The sequence below is a fragment of the Echiichthys vipera genome (assembly GCF_963691815.1).
Source record: "Echiichthys vipera genome assembly, chromosome: 7".
Lineage (NCBI taxonomy): Eukaryota > Metazoa > Chordata > Actinopteri > Perciformes > Trachinidae > Echiichthys > Echiichthys vipera.
Window position 1 is genome coordinate 18462268 of NC_139832.1, and position 21049 is coordinate 18483316.

Here is a 21049-nt window from a genome sequence, read left to right on the forward strand (position 1 = left end):
GTGATATCAGGAAGCTATGAAGCATGCACATGGCCACAAGGAGGTGAGGTAGTGCATAAATCGAGTAACCCCTCCCACTTCTGGTAGAATATATGAATTTCTTAAGGTAAGACTATTTTACCCCATGTCCCCGCATTTAACTAATCCCATCCGAATAGAGCTTAACAGAGTAACAGAGAAAAAAAGGTGATGGTTCAGAGATGCAAAATGTTAATTGAGTTTTAATGAATCAAATGTAATGTGATGTTTTCTTGACAGTGACACTCATAACATTGGTTTGTGTTAATTAAAAAATACACAATGCAGGCAGATGCTGTAAATGGCGCATTCCCATACAGAGCATAGAATATAAAAAGGCTTTGAGAATATTTTCAGGTTAACAAAGATACCAGACTTTCCGTTAATGATAACCCAATTTTCTATGGCCTTTAGACTGTACCCAATCCCTGGTGGAAAAACTGGTCTTAGTTCAGCTTGTCCTTCAGGGACGGGGAAAGGGAAAACTAGTGCCAGTGAGCCTCGGACATCAGCATTCAACAAAACCTAAGGATTACCATGTATGTATATTGTAGTTATTAAACAGATATATTCTTCACATGTTCACATGTGATTGGGTCAGGCTGAGAATGCAAATCAGTCCCTCAATCTATTAATAGAGCCTGAAATATTAACAGCAAGTGAGACCCAGAGGTGACAAACAAAACAAATAGCCTTTTCCTGCATTGACACCTAACTTTCTTGTTACCAACAGGTTTAGCTACTGTTGTGCAATATTTATTCAAAGCAACTACATTTTAATTCATGATGAATAATGTGCCATAAACAGGGAATGTAATGCTTTGGATTCTTTATGAAAAGTTGGGGTCTAGGGACAGCTATTCCCATTTCTCTGTACTCAGCTGCTGGGAGACATACTGACAGAAACACACTCCTCCCTCCAGGTGACCAGCTGAGCTTGGCTGGGGAAATGGAAAGTGTCTTTTAGCAAGGCAGCAGGCGTAACCTGATGAGAAGAAGATCAGAGCTCTTTGAAAAATATCCTCAGCACAAACCTGCTCAGAAAATGCTTTTACGAACTCGTGTTTGCAACCGTCCAGAGAAACATACACCAGGTAGATTTTGGAATTGGACCGACAGCCCATTAACACCTTCTCCTCAGAGAGGATTATGTTTGCCTGGCCTATAGCTTTCTGCATCTCCCTCACTATATACTGCAATTGATCCTTTTTCCAGAGACCAATCTCAATAAACAACCCCAATACAACGAAGCAGAGAGAGATACTGAGTGCCCAAAGATAAAGATTTGGTTTCTCACTTTTCAATGAACTAATTATCAACAAAACTATCTGTTGTGACAATAGACCCATAATGAGTAAAAATAATACTGTAGTAATTGCAAGCATCAGTCCTCTAAGCCAGAGTGGGAGCACTTTGTTTTGAGAGACACTGTTGACCAGCCGCACAGCCTTTCTGTACTTCTCTTGGTCCTCAATGATCAGGCGCAGTTGATCTGGTACCTCCATGTCACTAAAGTGACCACAATCCCATTTATTGAGTTTCTCATCATTGACAGCTATCAACGGCTGCAGGGCCTTCCCGTTGTAGATAGAGGGAGGCTGGAAGGGCACCACAGTGGAGCCCTGCAGCTGCTGGTTGGGGGTGCAGAGCACCTTGAGCAGCTTATTCTTAAAGTCGGGGTCACTGGCCTCAAGGTAGGTGAGGTGGCAGAGGTGGAGAGGAACAGTGACTCCTGGCTCCAGCAGTACTGGGACAATGGGTTTCCTCTCCAGACAGTCTCTGAATAGAGACATGTTGGCCTCCAGGAGACACCAGCGGCTCCTTACAAACTCTGGGCTGAGAACCAGCAGGACCTTCTGGCTCTCCAGAATGCAGTCAGACATGTTTTCCAACACGGTGCGGCCAGGAGTGAAGTCCCGCTCGTGGTAGCAGACCTTCAGGCCGCAGGACTCCAGCTGGTCGATGAGGGAGTGGGTCCACTGGTAGTCAGTGCTGCTGTAGCTGATAAAGACATGGTAACACTCACCAACTCTCAGTGTGGGAGCGACATAAATAGAGGGAGACAGTGGGACAGCAGGCTGTGACTGAATGTCTGCAGTCTCCGGTGAATTCATTGACTCCATTATCTATGAAAACACGGAAGGGAGAATAAATTATGATTTATAAATGCAGGCATCTAAGATTTAATATAGTCATTCTTTATATTTGTATAGCTACAGGAGACATTAAAACACACATTTAGAGGTCATCATACTGCTCTGTGATCAAGTTGCTGCTCAGCATTAGTCACATTTTAGAGTGTAAGTAATGCTGAGCAGCTTACTTAAAATAATCTAGGATACCGACTGCACTTAAAATGTTAAGTAACTGTAACTAATAGTCTTGCTGTAAGTTAAGTTTACTTTAAATCTACTTGTTAAGTTTACTTAAAATCTAGTTTTATTCACTTCATTTTGTGAAGTTATTCAAACTTAAAAATAGCAAGCATAATACACTTGATCTTTGTGTAACTGACTCAAGTTAACAAAGTTAGTCTGACTTAACTGAACAGTTGTGTTTACAAAAAATCAGGCTAGCAGACAAAAGAAGGATAAATTTGCAGGCTTCTTTTATTGGAACACTGCACATACCTGTTCATGATGCAGCAAATTCAAGCAAATATAATGAAGAGTGATCACACTGTGGCTGATCAAGAACAGAAAGTAAACTCAGGAAACAGAAAGAGAAAAACATCGTCACTGTTCTGCTTTAAGGTTTGTTAAAGGAACAGTGTCCATTCTGATGCCTGAGTGCATTCTGGTATAAATGAAGTTACTGTACCTTTAATGGCTCTCAGTGGCTCACATTAGGCAAGACATTACTGGATGAGTTTTTTATCAAATAGAGACAAACTTTATCTCATATAATATGATATTTTCTAATGATTGCCTTGACAGTTAGGTGTATGCACTCAGGCTTGCTAAATGGCTCATGAGAAGTCATAACATGGGAATCTGTAAATTAAAAAAAATACACAATGCAGGCCGATGCTGTAAATGGTCCATTCCCATGCAGAACATAGAATATAAACCAGAGGAGAATATAAAAAGGCTTTTAGTATGCCAGAATTTCCTTCTAATATTGTGTTAGGGTCGAATTGGACCCATTTTCCATTTTAGATGTGTAAAAAGAACCATTTTTTTTATATAAAAAAAAAGGCTTCATGATATACTCAGAAACAGCTATTTTAACACACAAAAACATTTTTTTTTCAACATTTAGGTAAATTTTAAAGGTCCAGCAAGAACAGAAAAACCAGTACCACTTGCCAAACGTGTGAGAAATACATTTGTAAGGAGCAACCTAAAACAATTACATGCTGTGATTCATGCCTAGACACACACACACACACACATACACACACACACACACACACACACAGTCAGCATTCAAGAAAACCTAAGGATTACCATGTAGGTATTGTAGTAAGTACAAAGATAAATTCTTACAATGCAAATTGAACCTGTGCATGACGGTAATTTCCTTTTTCTTTGTGCACAGCATAAAATATTTGTAAAAATAAAATTACCTCTTTTTCCTAAAAGTATTGAAACATACCTTCTTTTCTAAATCAACGATTTTCTCATAAGTGACTTAAACTTATTATGGAGTGATCATCTGTATTCCACATATTCCACGTATTCCACTTGCCACTTACCAGAGGTGGCCTGCAATGGTTGCAGGCCACCTCTGGTCCGTTGCCCTCTTGCAGACATCTCCCATTCGATTTCCATTTGACTTCCGTTCAACTTTCGTTCACCGTTTCGTAAGCTCGTACAAATTTTTGTACCAAACTTTTTGTACGATACCCTACGAACGTGTTAATGATGCGTTGGTATTTCACATATGGAAGTGGTCTGTGAGAGCCGTGTGGAGGCAATCCCAGTCCACTGTTTTTTCCCACCCTTTTTCTGTAGTAGACTAGGTGAACTGGGCTTGTTATATTGCCATATATTGACCAAAAAAAACTGCAGACCGACATTTTAGAGGACAACCAAAACACATCATAGGCTATATATATAAAAAAGCTTCACGATTCACACGCTTTAATCCCAGTAGTGACTCTGGAGGGAACAGAAGCAACCCAATAAAAATCAGTAAGCAAGGCCTGTCTGTGTCAATGACCTAGGGCTCTTTTAATATCTTTGAGATATTGAAAACCAAGGGGCGTTTCATTCGTCAAAATCACCTTTCTATCACAGCTGATATTAAAGAAAATTTAGAGGATAGAAGATCCACAGAACAAATTAGGTTCTCTACATCATTACACAAAGACACAAGCAGAAAATAGTTCTTTAGCCTCCAGGGTTTTTGCTTCTTTTTTTTTTTTTCTCCTTCAAGTGTTTTCATGCAGACTGGTGACCACTTCTAATCTTTTGGTGACAGAACTGAACAAGTGCCTTGAGGCAAAGAGGGAAGCTGCCCTAACAATGTAATATAGCTGTAATCTAGACCAACATCTGCTGGTCTCTTGATGCACCCAGGCTGGAGGAGCACTCAGCAGGCAGGATGCTGAACGCTTTAACACCCTTCACTCAACCCAACCCCAGGAGGGAAATGAACCTTATAAAGGCTCACAGAATGAAAGTTACTGAGTACAGTAACCACACAGGGATTTATCTTGGCTGTATTGCACATTGAGAAATATTTGCATCTAGACAGATTCTAGACTTTGCATTAGGACTTAATGTATTTTTGAGAATTTCTTACTAATTAGTAGTGGAACTTTTGCGTAAAAAAACCCATCAGAACAAAACTTTGGGGTGCCCTGTCTAAAAAATCCCTCCAATATGACACAAACTTTATCTTCCCAACTCTTTAAATAGTGCAGTGGCCATTCAAAATATGCCTGTTGTGAATGGGACAATTGCTTGGCCTCCAGTATTGCTGCTTGCAGCTTTTTCGAGAACTGCTCATGCAAACAGCTGCATACTCAATACTGCGCTTCCCTTGGATCCTAAGCAATACACCTGCCGTAGTTGCGTCCCCAATGCTAATGATAGAGTATAAGCGTCATTTGCTAACAAGCTATTTTCTGTAAGCAGGCAGGCAATTTCTGTAAGCAAAGGTGTTCATTCCGAAAGTTGATGCCTGAAATGTTTGCTACAATGTAATGTTCTTCATCTGTTCTTGAATGTACTGTAGCGAATGACAGACTATTAGCAGTACCCGACATGCGATTCGGAAATGTAGGGGTCCCCTCTCAATACACTACACACAGTGTACATAACACAGTACTAATAAATGTCTCATAAATCTCAAGAGTGTACTCGCAATACTGCATTCCCTTTGGTCCTCAGCAATATACCTGAGAAAGAAGAAGAAAATCGAAGGACAATAAGAGACTCCTTCCATTTTAGTAAAATTCATTAAGAAGTCCCCTTCATTAGACTTTTAAACCATACCTTCTGGGAAAGGTTTCTAAATAAACTGGACCAAAATCTATTTAGCAACATTTACAACTACATACTGGATATTTTTTTGCAAAAACTAGAATGATTTATTAAGTAAAATTATTAACTGCAGGAATTCTAACTGACTATACGTAAAGCAGATTAGCAAATTTAACTGTTACTAAAGTCATTAGTTACTACTTAAAAACTATGATAAAGAGTATAAATCTTTTTTATATTCCATATGCACAAAATTGGGCTCTGTAAATAGCTCTACAAATACAATAGATGACAGCTCTGAAATGGAGTTACTAACTGAAATAAATATGTCTTCCTTCAAGGCAGCTTATATTTTCCATCTGCAGAGCTGATCAAGTGTGAAGGTTTGACAAGAATAACATCTCAGTTTACATGTTGAGTAAACTGAATCTACAACCTGTAGCAAACATTTCCACAGAGTTTCTAAAGCAACATTTCCACTTTCATGAGCATACAATATATCACAGGTCCTGCAGTGCATAAACCATTATTCATGCAGTTGTATTTTACTTTGGTAGTGACAAAGGCATTAAAGCTATTTATTAGTTGTGACAGATTTAGGACAGGTAGATGGGTAATGACAAGATGGAAGACGCAGTGGAACATTATGCATGTGTGTTTGTGTCTGTGTCTGCAGGTTAAGCCATTACATATTACAGAGTATGAGCAGGGAGAATGAAAAATGTAGTTCCTCCCAGCTTCTACTTACTGAACATAAATTTGCAGTCATGGCTGCTGTGGTATTTTTTTCTTTGTCTTTGTTTATGTACCAACTGGGACTTAATTAATCAGCTTCTCATGCCTTGGCAGACATCAGTGACCTGGACAGCCTGTTGTCATGATTAATAGAGTAATATTATGATGGCTTGTATATATGTCTAATTGTACTGGCATGTTCCATGTGTATTTGTGCCATATGTATACACAAGCATGACTGAGCATTGAAATATGGGTTTAAAAATGAAACAATGATCTGTCATGAACTGCTCTATGGGTGGCAGCGTCAGTCTGTCGGTATGTCCATCCACCAGGCTCAAATATCTCAAAAATCTATTGTATCGATGATCATTAAATTTGTGTTAACATGATCATTGTGAGCATTTGCATTTACCTCAAAGTACAGCCTTACCAAGCTGCATGGCCAGATATTAGTTATTGAGCTAAACCATTTCCTAGACTCTTATCTTCTTAGTGAAGACCACATAACAATAAAATCTGCTGGGTAGTTTAATTAGATTTAAGGCTGTAACTAAACATTATTCTCATTGTGAATTATTCTGTTGATCATTTTCTTAATAACTTAGTTTGGTCTTTAAAATGTTGGAAAATTGTGAATAATTGAAAATGCTGTATCCCAAAGCCCAAAATGAGGTACTCAAATATTATGTTTTGTCCACAACTCCCATATATTTAATTCAGTTAACTGTCATAGAGGTGCAAAGAAACCAGAAAACAATTACATTTAAGAAGCTGGAAGAAGATTATTCCCTTTCCTAAAATCTTACCCAAACCAATTATCAAAATAGTTGGCAATTAATGTAAGAGCTAATCGATTCATTTTCGTGATTTGTGATTTGAATATTTTAATGCGTGGGAAAAGATTTAATGGGAAAATTGAATGTCGTGTTCCACTTATTTTTCTTGTGATAAAAGTAGTTGAAGTGATTTTCTTTCAATATGCAACCAAACAGACTTACCCAACTGGGTCATCAGAAATAAGCTTTGTGTGTACACATGATGATAAGACTGCATTATCATATCAAATCCCTTGACAAACACAATATATAATTACAGCTAATATTTAGCTTCCGTCTTAGTGCATAATCAGTCACTTGACGTAGATCATGGAGTTTATTTAATGATACATTTTGATTTAATGGATAATAGAAAGAGGTGTAAGACCCAGGAGGTTGACAGAGCGATGTGTTCTGAAGGAAAGTGACATGTGGATATTTTTTTTAATCTGAAAAATAAAGGAAACTCATAGATTAGGATCTTCTGAGGAAGCAGTGGCAGGTCCTAAAAAGTGCGGGCAGGCATTTTGCCATACAGCCGGATATTTACCTTTTTTATAGCATGTCTGGATCTCTCTGCACACATCCACACACACAGACACACAGACACACAGACACACACACAGACACACACACACACACACACACACACACACACACACACACACACACACACACACACACACACACACACACACACACACAAACATCGTGAGAAATGTGTTTTAAGCAGCCCTGAAATTTCCAGAGAGGCTTACGGAAAGAAAAACATCAAGAAGCATATGAAATCAAAGGGATCGTACTGATGCAGATAACCTGATGACTCATAAATTACCATTGCAACATTTGTACAAGGATAAACTTTTAATTTCTAAAAACAAATCAATCATTCAGTGAAAAAAACACCTCTGTTTTAATCATATCGTGTGTCGGTGTGTGATCGCCCATCAGCCAGACGCAGATACTGTTCATTCAATATCAGTAAACGTTAGGTACATAATGTAATTGACTGGTGTCATATTGATGAGTACACAAAAGGCCAGTTTCCAGACGTGACACTATGAAAGCTAATGAACAATTTTGCTTTGTGTTTATTCAATGTTCCCATTTTGTTCATTGGCGTATATCCTGTGCAAATGCATTATGGCAATCTGTGTTGACACTGGGAATACACAGACAGGGGTTATTGGCCCGGTTTTAAATGAGGTCAGCTGAAGGTGCCACAGACAAGGACCACAGTGTGGACAGGTCTCCAAATAATTTCATGAAGTTATGTCTTTGATACAGATGAAGTATCTGTTCTGTAGTCATAAGTGATTACTTTACCATGACAATAAAGATTCATAGAGGGACAATGATATAATGAACCAAGATAAATAAAAGTATGGATGGGTAGTGTAATGACTTTTGCTTTGCTCATGTTTAGCATTACTTATAATTAACGGTTACCTAAACGAAGTATTGGGAATGTGGTGTATTATCAGGAAACTAAACTTCAAACCAAACATTCCATTGCCTGTACCACTCGCATCATTTTCATCATCAAAAATTCAGTTCATGGTAGAGTAAGTATGGTCAGTATGTTATAAAGTTCTCTTTAAATGATATGGCTCATGGTCTAAAGTGTGTTAAAACATTACAGATTACATATCTTGCTTCATCTTTTGATCTTTAAAAACTTGGTATTTATGCACAGGATTAACTTCATGTTCAAGGTTTGCATGCACATGTTGCATAATATGTTACATAACACATAGATCACATATCTTTTTTAAGTGTTTCCAGAACGGTTTGATAATTGCCAAGACATGTTGACTTGTTGGGCTGTGGATGAGGTTTTTGAAAATAAATTCTAACTACGGTTGGTTAGCTATTAGGTGATGGTGTTTATGATATTGTGTAAAATTTCTCAAAAGTCTTGCATTTCAACGCTAAACTATTCAAAACCATTGAAACCTTCTTCTTCTTCTTCTACGCTTAGATATCCAACCCTTACACTTTCACGTAAAACAAAGAAAGTGTTGGTTATTTTTTGTTCAATACATGTGACTCATGGATTTATTAAACACAAAGCTTGCTGGCATCTACCCAAAGGGGCACACCACTTTCATGAAATGTAAAGAAAACATACTACAAACTCAAAAAATATATATGTAAATCTACTGTAAGAATTTCAAAATAAAATAGTTTAAAAATACTGTTGTTCACCACACACTTCTTGTTCTTTTTAGATAATTATAGTGTTAAAGTATTAATCCACAAGAAACTGCCACAGTTCAAACACATGAGAACCCAAGAGCATGACACAGGGATAGGAGAAGAAAGGATGCAAAAACTCAGGTATAGGCAAACTCATACAAAGAGGTCAGGGTAAGGCAAAATATTAATTTAGAATCAGGAACATAATTATCTGAAAGCTGGGAAGGTGATGTAGGTGCTATAATGATGAGGGCAGGGTCTGAAATGAACAGTTAAACACAGAATAAATGAATAAGCAATTAGAAACTCGAAACCATGACATTAAACTTTGCATGGCATGTCACAAGACTGACCAGCATCTACATTTTCAATAATGTAAACTTAACCAGTGTGCACTTAATGTTACAGGATGCAGCATCTGTGCGTTATTTGTTGAGTTGAACAGTAACATAACACGAGTATGTGAACTATTAGGGTATCTGGATATTGTGCAGATCTCAATTTCCTGAATATGGAATGTTGAGCGCTCTGATTGGATGAGAAAACAATCAGTCCCTGTTTTCTGTCAACGGAGTATATTCCAGTATCTGACAGTGAGAGTTAAATTGCTGAGGAAATGTGACCCCACGCCTTGCGCTCCATCCTATTGGGTCTGTGGAGTTCACAAAATATCGTGAGTGTCCCACACACATTCTTCCCACTGGACTCTCAGCACTTGTGGTTAAAAATATAAAAGGCACCATTGAAACATGTGGAAACATGGTTGAGACCAAGACTGGAAGGGACAATAGCCAAGCTTGACATACAATACTTGAATGAGATGTGCATGCACATACCTACACTGACTTTTTATATTCATACTGTATAAAATGTTCTCAATTTTATTCAGAGAAATCATAATTTTAGAATAAGCACACATGTTCTACCGGCTGGCTGATTTGGGATAACTTTACATTGAAGTTTACTATGTAGTCAAATCTGTCAGCAAGTCTCATTGAACAAATTATTCTGTGACTGTAGAATATGTAGATCATTAGTGTTTTGGCTCTGACCTCATCATGATTATGATAAACCTCCCTCTGAGGAGGGAATGTAGACTCAGATCATGTTTTTTGGTCCAATAGAGACTAAACAATTGAGCCAAGATAGCTTGATATTGCTGTTTGAAATAATACACCAAATACATAAAATAAGGTCTGTCTTGAGGCGTTTATAAGTTTCTCTGTGAACTCAAAGGTACTGTATATTCTCTCTGTATCTCTCTCTCTCTTTGTGATCTTTTCTGACAGCTGATGTGATAACTAATGTAATTAGTTTTATGTAGAAAAACTCACAGATGCCCTTGTGTAAATTGAAACGGACAAGGAAAGAGAGTCAAACTGAAGGCAAAGAATTCAATCAAGGACACCTATCCAGGTGCAAAGCCATAGCTGTAAATATCGTGTTATACACTTTCATTAGAGGGAATATGTTGCACATGGGGAAACATTCAAAAGCAATATCCATGTGACATTTATGACTTGGAGTGATTATCAAGACCATACGTGAATGTAAATATATGTTTTGTCCAAGTGTTGACATAATTTAAGAGTATATAAAACAGTAAAGTTCAGGGAACATCAGAACCTGGGCTGCTTTTCATCTCAGGGAAATTTTATTTTCGCCAAGGTTTTCTTGATGTGAAGCCAAAGAAATATCACGCACCACTGAAATACATACATGTCTCAGTGAATGTATGCACACAGCTGTAAAGATTTACGGCAATACACTTCCCACAATAAATTCCTTAGTGTTTTGATACCCTAAGAGGATTGCAAGAGGTTCAAATATATTCTTCCTTTAAAATGTACGGGGAGTGTTTTAGCTGACTGTCATCAGGTCTCACACAAGATAAGAAAAAAGCAGAATGTGACCTTTTCAAGAAATCTTTTTTGCTAAACAGTTTTCTAATGAGAGTGTTAATCATCAAGGGATACAACACAAGTGAGATGCTCCGAAGCCCCGTGAGAATGGTCAACCTTTTCTCAAAATCCAATAAGCTGACAAACTTTTTGTTTTGTTTTTCATGCTGTCTGAAACATGTGCGAGTTAATGACAATACAGTCAGGTTAGATAGTATCTCATTAGTTTGTTATTAAAGAGGTATCATTACAAAGCATGTGAATTATTCCCTGTAACATTTTCGATTTTCATTTAAAATGCATGCCTTGTGTTAAAAGATATGAACAAAAACCCAGAACAGATGAGACATGGTCATGAGTCGGTGCTGTAATAGATCCAACCAGTTTTCATTACACCTCAAATATGAAGACTGTGAAGTGCAAAGCATTCATATTGAGTTTTAAAATGTGTGGCTCAGCCTTACGTGTCCTGTGTTGGATCGTTAGTCTCATACATCATTTTTATGGTTGTTATATTTTAGGGAAGATAAATAGGTAGGATGGTTTTGCATAGAGACATATTGATAAAGTACAGATTTGGCATTAGTGGTAAAGTCAAACCACATACTCAGATTATTATTTATTTTTCTGTAAAAATGCAGCTGGGATCTAGACATTTTTCGCAAAAGACCTTCAAAAAACTAACAGCATCTTAGTGATTTTCACATCTTATATTGTTTCATTCATAACTATTTAATAATTCTCAAGAAAAGAACAAAGGTGAAAAGTTTACAAGACGAACACCATTCTGTTCTCCAGAAACTTGTTTTTTCTTCTTCACGATTCAGTTGACCTTTCACTAAGCCCTGTCATTGCACTTACACGATTAAATAAGGGCCCAACGGGTCATTTGTTGATAATGGGTCTCCACGCAACCCGTGGAATTTATCTTCAGTACTGCATGGGGGGGGAATTGCTCAGTGCACAGTGTCAACAGCACAAAATATGTGTTTTTGAGTCTACTGTTTATTTTAACAGATAATAAGCAATAATTGTATCTTAACAGAAAGTATTTTGCACTTAGACTCTACAGGATGATTAATCATGAGGGCCTCTGTCCTGAGCAGCAGCCAGATAAATTCCCCCATGGAGTCCAGATACTCGCCTTGGTGATGGTGGTGGTGGTGGTGGCTCATTCTGCTGAGACTGATAAGGCTGAATATATGATGAAGCTGCTGATGCTGCAAAGACTGGCAGTATGTGTTTGTGTGTGTGTGCAGGGGGGATGCATAACAGCAGCATGACTTCCCAAGACAATGGCTGCAAGGAATTTATCGATGAGCATGCCCGAGAGGAGTAAATGGCAGGATGTATGAGGAATAAACTACAGGTCTAAGCATGCAAAAGCATAGTCTTCCTTACTAAACTTACACTAGAGCTCCATTACACAAGAAATAATAATCACAATATTCCAACACATTGAGGAGTTGCATGTATCACAGTCCAAAGGGCAAGCATTAGAAATTCAACAGGCAGAAAACAGAGTACTTATTGCAGCAGGATTAAAACGACTTTGCCTGCTGAAATGATGAGTGAAGCTTTTTTCATCTGTAGCTTGCTAGCTAGAAAACGTTTCCTGCTGACTTGTTTTAAAATGAAGACTTTAAAGTTATACTCTTGATTACATATTGTGCTAAAAGACTTTAGCCAAAGCTGCTAGACATGTAATGCTAAATAAAGAAACAGCCTTGTTCCTGCATTGTAGAGCTGGTAAGTCCTACAAGTATGCTGCTGTTTGATCAGATTTTAAAAACAAATGAGTACAGACTTTTTGGATGAGAACCAACCAATGTACCGAGCATACATAACACATTCACTGTTCGGCAGAAGTGTTGTGAACCCCTCAGATTTATCATATGACCATTGATGGGGTCCATGAGCAAGAAACTGTACTGCAATAAAACCAACAGATGTCTGTTACAACCTTTTTTTTTATCCAAATACCAAAGATAAATTTTCCCAATACTGATGAGTAAGTGTTGGTGAAATACTGTGCAGCAGAGACCCATCAGCAAATCAGACATATCTGGTGAGGGCCTAATATTTCACAATACAAAATTCTTTCTTATAAATGCAAGTCGTTTTTTTGGCTTCAGAACACATGCATGAGCGTGTGTCTTCCAAATAAAGAATATGAGGTGCAAAGGGAGCTCAGACACATGAGCATCAGCATCTGGTGAAGCAATCATTGCGTCACTGTTATTGATCAGGGACAAAGAACACTATCAAATCCTCACCAACGTATTAAACACTGCTCTAATGAGGAAAGGATAATTCATGGCAGCTTCCACCTTACACAGTCAGAAACACTCTGAATGAGAGTCATTGTATAACACAATTCCATGCACTCTTTGACAAACATCATCAGAAAATGACCCTGGATAGTTTTGCCAAACCTCAGGAGTATATCAGCATTCTACTGATAAACGAGAGGCTTCATCAAAACCAGATTTGTAATTCAGTTTTGTCATCAATCTTCAAATAAGTTCTGTCACAAAACAGGAACAAAAGCAAAAAGATTTGTTTTGTAGGATTTTCCAAACTTCTTATCTAATCCTTTTCAAGCAGTTAGAATACTTTTAATATTCTAAAACAAATCATATCATCACAGCCCCCCTAAATATTCTGTGTCACGATGGAGTCTCGTCACTAAAGACTCTTCACAAATCCCTTTATTGTGCACAATGTCATCATACATTTAATCTTCACTCTAAATGAGTCTCTCCTTGAAACAGAGTTACTGCATTTTGTGCCATGCTAGAACAGAAAGTCTGGAATTGCACAATACAACCACACTAAAGATGCAACCTAGGGTTCTATCTAAAACTCTTGATGGTACTTCCAGTAGCAAAGAGATATTTTGGCTTAAACCAGCTCTGTATCATTGCAATTTGGGCCATGTGTGCAGATGAATGGTGTTTTGCTTCCCGTAGTGTACAGAGCTCAGCGCGTTGTAGGTCTGCTGAGAGTCCGGAAGCTGCTCCACTCTGCGGGGATTTTTGCCATAGAGGGAAGCCAAACACTGTTCATCTGCCCACATTGCAAAGACACAGAGCTTGTTTAAAATCAAAGTATCCCTTTTACATAACTGACCAGAAAAAAATGACATGTTTTATGATAAACATATCAATCAATCAATCTATCTATCTATCTATCTATCTATCTATCTATCTATCTATCTATCTATCTATCTATCTATCTATCTATCTATCTATCTATCTATCTATCTATCTATCTATCCATCTATCCATCTATCTACCTATCCACCTATCCACCTATCCATCTATCTACAGTATCTATCTGATCTATACACATTATATATACAGTTTGTATATATACATACGGTGTATATATATATATATATATATATATATACACCGTATACCGTATATATACATGTATATAAATAGGTTTATGTGTAGCCGTAGATTTGAAAATCATTCAAAAGTTATCTGTTTTGCAGATGGTTTTACAATGACAGTATGCATATCTGTCAACATGTGATGTTGCATGCAACCACATCTCTCTGTACTTTATGTGGATATACTGATGATCAGCAGTGCATTCCAGTTACCTAACTGTTAGATGAAGGGCCAAGCTAAGTGGAAACATGTCTCACATGATGACACCAACCTGGCGTGCCATCCTCTTCACCCATAATCCCTTTAATCCTATCCTGCCCAGGTCAAGCGTCAGAGCAGACAGCTCATCTGGAGGAGACAGCAGCTGTCTTCAGTGTAACAGGGCTGCAACAAGCATGGACATAAAGCAGTTTGGCTTTCAATGTCTTCTGATCAGGATTCATGCCCCTCACCTTCCTGTGTCTACCACAAAGTGTCACAAAGTGCCCTCATTCATATTGAACATCTACAAAGGCAAAGGCATTTAATATGGTTAAAATTAGATTTGAACTTGACTTTTACTATGAGTCCTGAGTCCCTCAGGCGATGTAAATCTTTGATATTGTGAGTTTGCTGAGTGAATCCTGGACCCTGTCTTGATATTGCTCAACTCCGATTGAAACCTGAAACGCAGACAGGCCACTGAGAGAGGCCAAGAAAAAAGGTTGATTAAGGGCTTGCATTGATCATAATTTCAGTGACTTAATGTGAGCTGCCTGCTGGCCTTCACTCAAAGTCCCTAAGAAGAAAACCTGTATCATATTGACTACTACTTTCAAAATCATATTTCTGTGCAGATGTTTACATTTCCTCTTTTTTTCTCTCTGAGTGGTAAACCAATACCAGAAACAGGGAGACTTTCTCATGCGCAGCTGCAATAAATAACATCTTTGCAGAGTTCCTTGAGTCATTCTTCAATCTACAGTATTTGGTGAAAATGCTTTAAGCAACGGTTGATTTGTCTCAGCTGTGAGGTGAGGTCAAAAGGTCAGTCCCTGTATCCGGGGAGCTGGCCTCTGGCTCTCAAAGAGCTGGTTTGGTTTGTCATTGGTTCTCACTCTCTCTTTTTTGTTTATACTTTTACATATATTCAGCTTTTTTATATTCTCTTCAAATATTCAGCTTTTTCATATTTTATGCAAACATTAAGCTTTTTTCACTGTAGCTTCAGCATTAAAGCATTTCCAAGCATTTTCTGCAGGAAATGCATTTTCTAGTTAACAATGTTTTGCAATAACTACAATAATTATTTTAAATATTTAACAACAACATTTGGTGTGCCTGCCAAGTTTTACATCTGTATCACACTTGGTCATGATGTGCTAAGAAGAAGAAAAAACTGATGGCAGAGATGGAAAGTAACACTTTAAATGGCATTCTAGGTAATGATTTTATATATAGAACACATTTAATCTATAAAATACGATACATTGCTTTAGATTACTAAACCGTATATTAATTAGTATAATTAAGGTTTATCCACCCAGACCAGCTACAATTTGAAATTGCTCCTTACACATTAATGAATCAATAATTTAACACTGGAAATCCCCTCTGGCCAATGAGCCCTTCAAGTTTTGAAGTATAATGCAGTCAGGCAGTCTTAAGACCGTTTTTCATTGTTTTGTCTCTATACTTGACATTGAAATGTAACAATGTTTTGATTTTGGGGTTTAATTTTCAAGTGTTTTTATCCATATTTGGATGAAAAGTGTAATATAAGACCCACTCTATTTATACACATTTTCCCTAATTTTGGACAATGCAACAGGGCAATGGTCCCAAACATACAAGGCATGCATGGCATTTCTACCCCTCTAAACAAGCAAGATGATGACTTTTGCTGGCTTATATGGGTCGTAGTGATTCCCTGCACATTATTGCATCTCACTGTTCTCACCAACTTGCCCATACAAAACTACAGGTTTAAAGATTTGACATGGGTGTAGCCAGGAAACCCAGACATCACATCAACATTAGAATTTATCCGCTACTTTGGTTAATGACTTCATACCTGCAAAACGACATTATAAAGTGTAAACATGCTATCACGCTAAACTAAGATGGTGAACATAATAAACAGTGTCTAAACGTCAGTGATTTTTATAATTTTAGGTTTGCTAAAATCCTATTTGTCCATCTTCTGATTGGGATCAACTATTGGACTACATAAATAATCAGTAACAACATCCATGACAATTAAAAAATATATCATCATGGGTTTTCTCAGGAGGGTGGCTGGAGTCTCCCTTAGAGATAGGGTGAGAAGTTCAGCCATCCGTGAGGAACTCTGACCAGTTGAGGTGGTTCGGGCATCTAGTAAGGATGCCCCCTGGGCACCTCCCTAGGTGGAGAGATTATATCTCCACACTGGCCTGGGAACGCCTCGGGATCCCCCAGTCAGAGCTGGTTAATGTGGCCCGGGAAAGGGAAGTTTGGGGTCCCCTGCTTAAGCTGCTGCCCCCGCGACCCGACCCCGGATAAGCAGTTGAAGATGAGATGAGATGAGATCATCCAATGGTGCAGAAAATTGGAAATCTCAGTGTTTCCTGCAAATAGCTGGAATACAGTGATTGGATGACATTCGCTGAGGGGGTGAGAGGAATGTCAGTGGCAAGAAAAGGCCTCATTGGAGCCGGAAAATGCCAAGCCAATACTGTCAATCTACATCCTGTTTAAGTGCTCAGGGGTGAAAGGATTATTGACTGCTATATTGATTTTATTTGTCTACCATGTTGAAGCTCCAACTACTTACTTAAGTTTTTCTTGTGAGCCTTTAGAAAAACTGGGTCAATCAATGCAATGCGTCTATGATCTCTTATAGATGATTGCATCAATGGCACATGTTTTGTTGTTTCCTGAATAGTTTCAGAATTGGCTCTGACACAAAGAGGATTACTCACATGTTCGGTTGAAGAATTTATTGTATTCTTTCCAGCTCAATAAGTGTGCCAAGTATACTTTCCCAAAACTAAAATTCAGACATGCTGCCTCTGGTGTTAGGCACTTGACATTCCTGAGCCACCATGTGCTTTAATCTGCTCAAGAGCTGATGACACAAAGGTGGAACTTTTGTAATTCACTACCCGTTGTGGAGCTTCATATCAGTCTGTGACAATGAGAGGACTCATTCTACGCTATTGTCTTTGCTTTCAGTGAAAGTTGCAAATCGTTCACAGTGCTTGATAATTGTGTTGACATGAACACTTCTGTTAGATTATTAGTGATTACAAACAGGAATCAATCCAGTTTAACAACACAGCAGTCTGCAATCACCCAGGACATCTGTGATGTTTTACCCAGAAATTCCAGATCAGAGTTTAAAATAAAAACAAATTACTGACATAGCGATTAGTCGTGCCTCCTCATAGCAAGAAGGTTCAGAGCTCAAACGTTTCCTCAGGGTGCTCCGGTTTCCTCCAGTCAAAAAATGAATCGCCCATTGGCATAAATGTGTCTCTCAGTTTCTGTCTGTATGTGTTATCCCTGTGGAAGTCTGTGAACCTGTCCAGAGAATCTACCAATCTCTATGACTCTGCAATCCTATTATTCCTAATCACATGTTTGTCTAAGGGTCTGGAAAAAATCCCCAAATGATGATGCCAATCAGTGTCTTATTGTACCTTACAGCTTTTGATACAGCTTGACTAAACTCTCAGTGTTATTAAAGGTGGGGGGGGGGAAGGCCACATCTGAATTCCAAGGGTCAAGGAAATCAACAACTCCCCCCAAAAACTTTTAACAAGAAAATGGAAGCCTCATGTGTACATACCTCAGGAAATTTCTCACTGAAAACAAGCCCTTAAATATATAAACCCTCTGTGTTGGTTTCCTTCAGATATAATTCATTAATATACATTTTCGTTTTAGTGAAATTAGTGTCAGACTTCATGCCAAACATATTACTCTTCTATAATACTGCAGGACTTAAGTGAATGATTTTTAAACATGCTATAAGTGTGCCTGAGAATGTTGTTTCAAGTACAAAGTAAGAGGCTTAACAGTCCTTGTTGGTTAAATAGTGTTTGGATATTATTTTGTAGACAATGCTATAAAATGGACAGCACCTTGAAACTTTACTGAAATTTAGTTTTTTTAAAACAAAGATAATGATAATCATGATGTTCATTTCTGGGAATATTTTGAGGATTGCATCCATAAGAAACATGCTATCTGTAGCCTAATAAGGTTAAACAGTTACTCTAGCCATACAAATACAATTATATAGCATAATGGTACATTTTATATATAGATGACCCATTTTTCATTCTTTTACTAAATTAACCCTATAGCAAACCACTCCAGGGGAAACCAGATATTATCTCTTCGATCGACCCTGTCACTTCAGATCTTCACCCCCCATTGACATAAGCCACATATCAGTGCCATTTCCCAGCACGGTGTCTTTTATCACGATAGCTGCCATACATGCAGTATACGTTTTGCGGTATTCTCTAGTGTTTATTTTTCCAGAGGCATTATATTCCAGAGATTACACTGTGGTCTTCTTGCCGATTTAAATGACATGGAAATCAGTACAACGTGAAGTTTCATTTTGAGTAAGGAAAATAACAGAAAATAGAAGGATCGCAGTAATACGTTGGCTTTTCCAGGCCAGGAAGCACCATTATGCCTCTGAGGAAATCTCTGATTATAGTGAAGTGTGGCAATGAAGATGAACATCTGAAAAAGGAATTTGCATTATGACATCAGATGCTAATACACTTCATCAATTGAAGCAACTGAGTATTTTATGAATCACTACACTGCACACACTGTCAGTCAAGACCTGTACAACAATGTAGTCTTACATACTGTACATTCATTTTATGAATGCATGATATTAAAACAGTTCAGTGCTCACAACCCCATTTTTGTAGGTTGTATATGTGTTCACATTCATGTACATTTCAGCTGGCTGATAACTTTTTGCGTAAATGTAGTGGAGTGATTCTGTTGGTGAGAGGTGCGGGCTCGGCATCTCAGTGAGCCACTTTCCTTGAAAACAGAGCCGTGACATTCACACTTAAAGAAAAAGAAAAGGACAAATTCTGATGATTTACTCCTGGCACTGAGTTAACCACAGAAGCAGCCTTCATACGGTATATGGTATGGTAATTAAAATGGTGAAATTGAATTGTGCTAAGAGATGTAGTAGGTGAAACAGCCCACAAGTAATGAGCTTGAGCAAATATCACAGTTATTTTCAAATAGGGTACATGAGACTTATTGCTTTAATAAATGTATCCGTCTTAAAACGTTCCATCTAGTATTATACACAATATGCAGAAATGTAGATGCTATAATTAAAGATAGCAGCACAGTGAACCTTTATAAATCCTGTTTCATAGTGCTTTATGCAGTTAATTTGCAGATAACAATTTATATTCTCTGGACACATTTAGTTGCATAGCAGGAAGTAATTTGGCACTCATAAGGAAAATTGGAGTGAGGCAGTCCACACTGAAGGCCTGGATTTGAGTCCTATCCTTTTAGTTAGCCATTTTACTTTTCCCAGACATATGAGATTACAATAGTTTTCCTAACTTTTAAGGAGTATTCTAGTAAACATCAATTCTTTGAGTAAAATACTCATTGCCATTTTTGTTTTTTATGTTTGAAATAAAGTTTATTATATTCTAGTCACTTCTTCAAACTGTGATTGTTTAAAACATATGGAAATACGGATCATTTAGCCCAACCTCATTACCCTGAAACAGCACTGACCCACTGCGATTACTCCTGAAACTCCTGATTACGGCTCCGTCGCTGGTTTCTACAAAAACTGGAAACAAAGTCAAGGAAGCTTTGGATTCTATTTGTTGTTGCTAGCCAACCCCCTGAGATTGCGACCAGATTGCATCACATTCATTATAATTTTAGAAACATCCAGAACTGCTGGTCTTGGTCGACCAGATTGTACATGAATAAAATCCAGAGTTTCTGAGTTTAACCTATTGCTTAAGCAGTGTAGGACCATCTCATCTTTGTCAGTTTATACTCAATGTGGATGTGTAAAAACCTTGTGCAGCGCAGGTCTTATCTCTGAGATCACTAACCCAAAATCTGGAATCTAAACTTGTAAGATGGTAAGGATAACCACATGCTAATGAAAAGTAAGGCGGCATTCTTCATCATAGATTTTTTTTTTACCATTTTTTCCATGTGACAAATGTTTTCCAGCAGTTTATCTTGAATCTTTCCATGCATGATAGTGTGTTTATCCTCCACTGTGCATCATAAAAGTCCATGGGATTTCATTTATTTCCCACTTGTTAAAACATGTTGCCTTCTTGTTCTGATTTTATCCCATTAACGACAGACACGCAAACTGACCTCCAATGTGAGGATGAACAGCTCTGAGCCAGCATTCTCACTCGAATTGAATCTCTGAACACTCTGCACAACAGGTGGAAACAGTTGGACTTCATCAAATGTGTTTATGTTATGTTTTGGTTGCCTGGGATTTACTGTGTTTGTTTCCGTGAATCAGTCAGTAAGTCACG

The 21049-nt window shown here is 37.9% G+C and overlaps 1 protein-coding gene across 1 annotated transcript; it reads right to left on the reverse strand.

The window, feature by feature from the left end:
• Positions 1-261: 261 nt before the first annotated feature.
• On the reverse strand, positions 262-2713 carry LOC310948953 (uncharacterized protein). Its single transcript, XM_083916260.1, has 2 exons — positions 2649-2713; positions 262-2144 (listed from the first exon to the last, which is right to left on the reverse strand). The coding sequence occupies exon 2, from the start codon at positions 2139-2141 to the stop codon at positions 876-878; it is 1266 nt and encodes a 421-aa protein (XP_083772386.1). The 5' UTR covers positions 2142-2144; positions 2649-2713; the 3' UTR covers positions 262-875.
• Positions 2714-21049: the final 18336 nt, after the last annotated feature.

Bases quoted from the DNA above. Each gene is read 5' to 3' on its own strand.
- LOC310948953 (XM_083916260.1), bottom strand. From the start codon at position 2,141: ATGGAGTCAATGAATTCACCGGAGACTGCAGACATTCAGTCACAGCCT.